The sequence below is a fragment of the Mchenga conophoros genome, linkage group LG8 (assembly GCF_057382185.1).
Source record: "Mchenga conophoros isolate Kocher_MC1m ecotype Shallow Benthic linkage group LG8, M_conophoros_male_GT1.1, whole genome shotgun sequence".
Classification (NCBI taxonomy): Eukaryota; Metazoa; Chordata; class Actinopteri; order Cichliformes; family Cichlidae; genus Mchenga; species Mchenga conophoros.
Window position 1 is genome coordinate 21,192,135 of NC_140533.1, and position 4,130 is coordinate 21,196,264.

At 41.9% G+C, this 4,130-nt stretch overlaps 1 protein-coding gene across 1 annotated transcript; it reads left to right on the plus strand.

Moving 5' to 3' along the window:
- Nucleotides 1–492: 492 nt before the first annotated feature.
- On the plus strand, nucleotides 493–2,327 carry foxi1 (forkhead box i1). Its single transcript, XM_085283411.1, has 2 exons — nucleotides 493–1,203; nucleotides 1,479–2,327. Exons 1-2 carry the CDS (start codon nucleotides 606–608, stop codon nucleotides 2,018–2,020), a joined length of 1,140 nt encoding a protein of 379 aa, XP_085139537.1. The 5' UTR covers nucleotides 493–605; the 3' UTR covers nucleotides 2,021–2,327.
- Nucleotides 2,328–4,130: the final 1,803 nt, after the last annotated feature.

The window sequence follows — 4,130 nt, forward strand, 5'->3', positions numbered from 1 at the left end:
GTGAAGTGTTTATTGCAAACAAAATTCTTTTTAAGTTTTAAGCACGTGGAACTTCCTTGTTTGAGTCTGACACGGATACCAAGTTTTAAACGAAACTGATTTAAACCAGATACGTTTGTGACCTGCAGTTTTGATCACAATATTAAAGAAAATTCAATAAAAAATATTATTCTAGTAAGGAACAATTATTAACATCGTGCCAAAACCGTGCTTTGTATTTCACTTTGGATTATTTGCGAAGGATTCCTTTTGTAACGTCTGTATACACTGTCACCCAATTTAAGCAGCGGTGCGTAATTACGCGTCGTTATTGAGAAAGTTCGAAACCACTAACGTTCCTTAATGTGGGCATACTTTACAATTAACACGAAGTTCGTCGCTGCATTTAAAAGAAGTATCGATGCTCATTGATAGGGAGATTGGGTGAGTTGGGTGTAGCAAGACAGAGAAGGGGGGTGTGACCAAATCAAAACTTTTCTTCAATGGGCTACCTGTGGAGGACCCGGGCGCTGCGCATAAATACTCCTGCTTCTCCGAATAAGTTCTGTCCTGAGGGAGAGACACAGAGACGAAATTAGGTTTGGGGAATCTGTTTAAGGCGGATTATGAATGCTTTTGGACACCAACCATCTAACCCACAGAGCAGCCCTATTCAGCACCACAGCGCCCAAGAGCTCCTGGACATGGCCGTGTACTGCGACAACTACGGCGTTTACCAGCAGAATCTGCATCACCATCACACTCAGAGGCCGCCTACTCACCCCTCCGGTTACGGCCTCGGAGAGTACTCGTCCCCCTCTACAAACCCATACCTATGGCTAAACGGACCGAGCATCAACTCTTCTCCTTATCTTCAAGGGAACAACGGCACGTCTTATATTCAGTCTGGATACGGGTCTAACCAGAGGCAGTTCTTACCGCCTCCCACCGGGTTTGGTGGAGCAGACCTGGGATGGCTATCCATATCCAGCCAGCAGGAGCTCTTCAAAATGGTTAGACCACCTTATTCTTACTCCGCACTGATAGCGATGGCCATACAAAATGCCCAGGACAAAAAGTTGACTCTCAGTCAGATTTATCAGTATGTGGCCGATAACTTCCCTTTCTACAAGAAGAGCAAAGCTGGGTGGCAGAATTCAATTCGCCACAACTTGTCACTGAACGACTGTTTCAAAAAAGTGGCACGGGACGAGGATGACCCTGGTGAGTTTTTTTTTTATAAACCTCTCATAATTTTCTGTGATTATATATCAGAGAATCATTACTACTTTTGTTTGTAAACTTTATCAAAAGTATTTCTGAAATACCAGAGACGTTTAATTATTGATTTTTATTTATTTATTTATTTATTTTTAGATTTTAATGTGAAAAGTCAAGTGAACTGTTCAGTTGTGAGCAGGAACAAATTTGAATTCAAAGTATTCGCATGTCAGCGTTTTTCATCCCCCCCTTCTTTATTTCTTCTGTTTCTTATACAGGTAAAGGAAACTACTGGACTCTTGACCCAAACTGTGAGAAGATGTTCGACAACGGGAACTTCAGGCGTAAGAGAAAGAGGAGATCAGATTTGAACGGAGCTGACAGCACAGCTCTTCCACTTAAATCTGAAGACGGCGCACACAAGCTCGCCGACACTGCCAGCCTCCTGAGTGCCTCCCCGCCCAGCCTGCACGGCTCTCCGGCCTCCACTGAGCCCAAGTCGTCCCCGTCCCCGTCTCCCTCCGCGGAGCACAGCCCCTGTTTCAGCAGCTTCTCATCCAGCGTGAACTCGATCCTGGCGAGCAGCGGGGGAAGCGACGGGGCCCGGGGCGTAGAGCGTGGAGACTACGGCTCCGGGCACGTCGGGGGACTATCTCAGCCCAGAGAGGGCATGTCTGGACTGGGCTCCTACTCGCCTTCTGTGATCTCTCCTCTGAACTCTGACAACAGCAGAATGAACTATTACACATCAGTGCAGAGCCTCTCCAACCATTTCAGTGTGAATAACCTCATATACAACCGGGAAGGAACAGAGGTGTAGACTGCTCACAGTTCTTATGTAACCACCCGTTAATACTAATTTTCTGGTGTGGTTGGCCACCTTGTAGTATGACTACTGGAACTAAACTGGTGTTTATCACAGTGACTCTCTCAAACTGAGAAAATTTGTCAGTGCATCTTCCCACTGAGATCTGATGGGTAGATTTAAAAAAACAAAACAAAAAACAACACACTGTAGCAGCTGGATTGGACCAGTTAGTCTTTAAAGAAGATGCCTATGTACAGAAATTATTTTCATAAGAAGAACCATGTATGTTAGACTTAATTGTGTTTTATTTAAACTTGTGTCCTCTATGTTTGAATAAAAGTCATTTATTTGAACTCCATATTCAAGGCTTATGTGTCATTTTCCTGTTTTTCCTCTGGAGAGCTGGATGCACTAGTCAGAAATAGTCAAGGCTTTGACTGTATGAAATTCTATATAATTAATGAGAGTTACTATGTTTTATTCCCCACGTGAATCTGGCAGTACAAAGCATTTTCAGACTTTTTCTGGATTTTTCCTCAAAATAAATACATTTATGTGTTTCCTTGGACACCATGTTGTCTGCTGTAGGGTCATTCATTGATGATGTATCAACATCAGCACATGGGGCCATTATTTATTAGTGTGTGATTCGCCCCTGCTTTGTTTGTAGATGTAAAGTTCAAAGTATTTTGGAGAGCCTGCTTCACTGTTGCTCAGAGTCTCAGTCAGATATATATATAAATATATTTTAAAAAAGCTTTACAAAACCTCATTAGGTTCTCAAATCCATGAAAGCATAAAGTTGTACAAATATTTGATGGTCTGTCAGGAAATCTGAAGTCAAGTAGCTGTAAGCTGTAAAGTGTGTAAGACAGAGATATTTTCCGCTTGTCACTTCCAATAGACCCATTAACAAGTAATCAGACCTTTAGCTTGCTTCCATGAGGTTCAGAAGTTCAGCTTTTTGTCTGGACTGGATTTGACTCAGACTGAGACTGCTTGATTTCAACCTTCATTTTTCTTTTACTGAATATTCCACCTGTCTCCATCTATTCCCAAAGTCTTGTCACGCAAAAGGCCGACTGTCTGTGTGAGGGCTTTTTGTTTGTATTGGAGAGCACTGTGAAGGAGCATCCGCCAAACAACTGACGAGAGAGTTCAGCAGCATGTAATGCGCTTTTGTCGTGCTTGTGACCCAGGGGACACAACAGAAAGGCTGCTATTGGGGGGGAAAGGCTATTAAACAACTCATGCGGGGAAAATGTTCAAGTGATTTTACACCCGGCTTCTGTCTTATTTTCAAACAATATGGATACGCACGGAATCAAAGTCTGTAAATAAAAGGAAACACCTCTTAATTGGTTGATAATTGAATTCACCCAGGCGCTCCGTGGTCTGGAATAAAAGAAAAATTAATTGACAAGACTTTTGTGCCCCTTGTTGGGACACAATGGAAGCTGGCAACTCAAGAGGTCCCCTCCTGGGCTCAAATGAAAATATTGCGATCTGAAGATCTGGGAACAAATTATCTCCCTCAGGCCACATTTTGCTCCATTATCTGTGGAGCAGGGCCACAGATCAGACAAAGGGGATTTTTGTCATACAGGAGGTTCTCACACTAACAAGTTTTCTGTTGAAATCCTCATCACATCTAGTGAATAGAGTATAGAGCCTTTTATATTCTCAGGCCTTTCTGTTCATGGTGTAATTTCTTGATCCCTTAGTTCTGTTCTCAACTTCTTAGACTCAGTAATTCAGTATTATTTAAAATTGTATTAAGATACGTTTTTTCCCCCACTAGAGCAACCAATTGATAAATAATGATGTATTATTTTATATTAAGCTACCCTGCAGTATATAAAGTAGTTTAGCATAATTACCCATTAATGCATCATTAGAATAAAATATAATGTTCTGAGTATTTTTGGCAGCTAAACTGCATTTTAACATTTGCATATAAAGTTGTGCACACTTGAGTATTTCTCCATGGTGGTCTGGCTAGTATTAATGCTTTCTCAGAAACTACTATTAAAGCACCACCATATGAGTGTGGATGCAGCAAACTGCAGAGTACATCTCCTTGCTTTCCAAGTTTGCCTCACCTTCCCATTTCTCAGAAAAG

Coding starts and splice junctions, on each gene's coding strand:
- foxi1 (XM_085283411.1), top strand. CDS start 606: ATGAATGCTTTTGGACACCAACCATCTAACCCACAGAGCAGCCCTATT. Junction 1,204..1,478: donor ACGGGACGAGGATGACCCTG/GTGAGTTTTTTT, acceptor TTTCTTATACAG/GTAAAGGAAACTACTGGACT.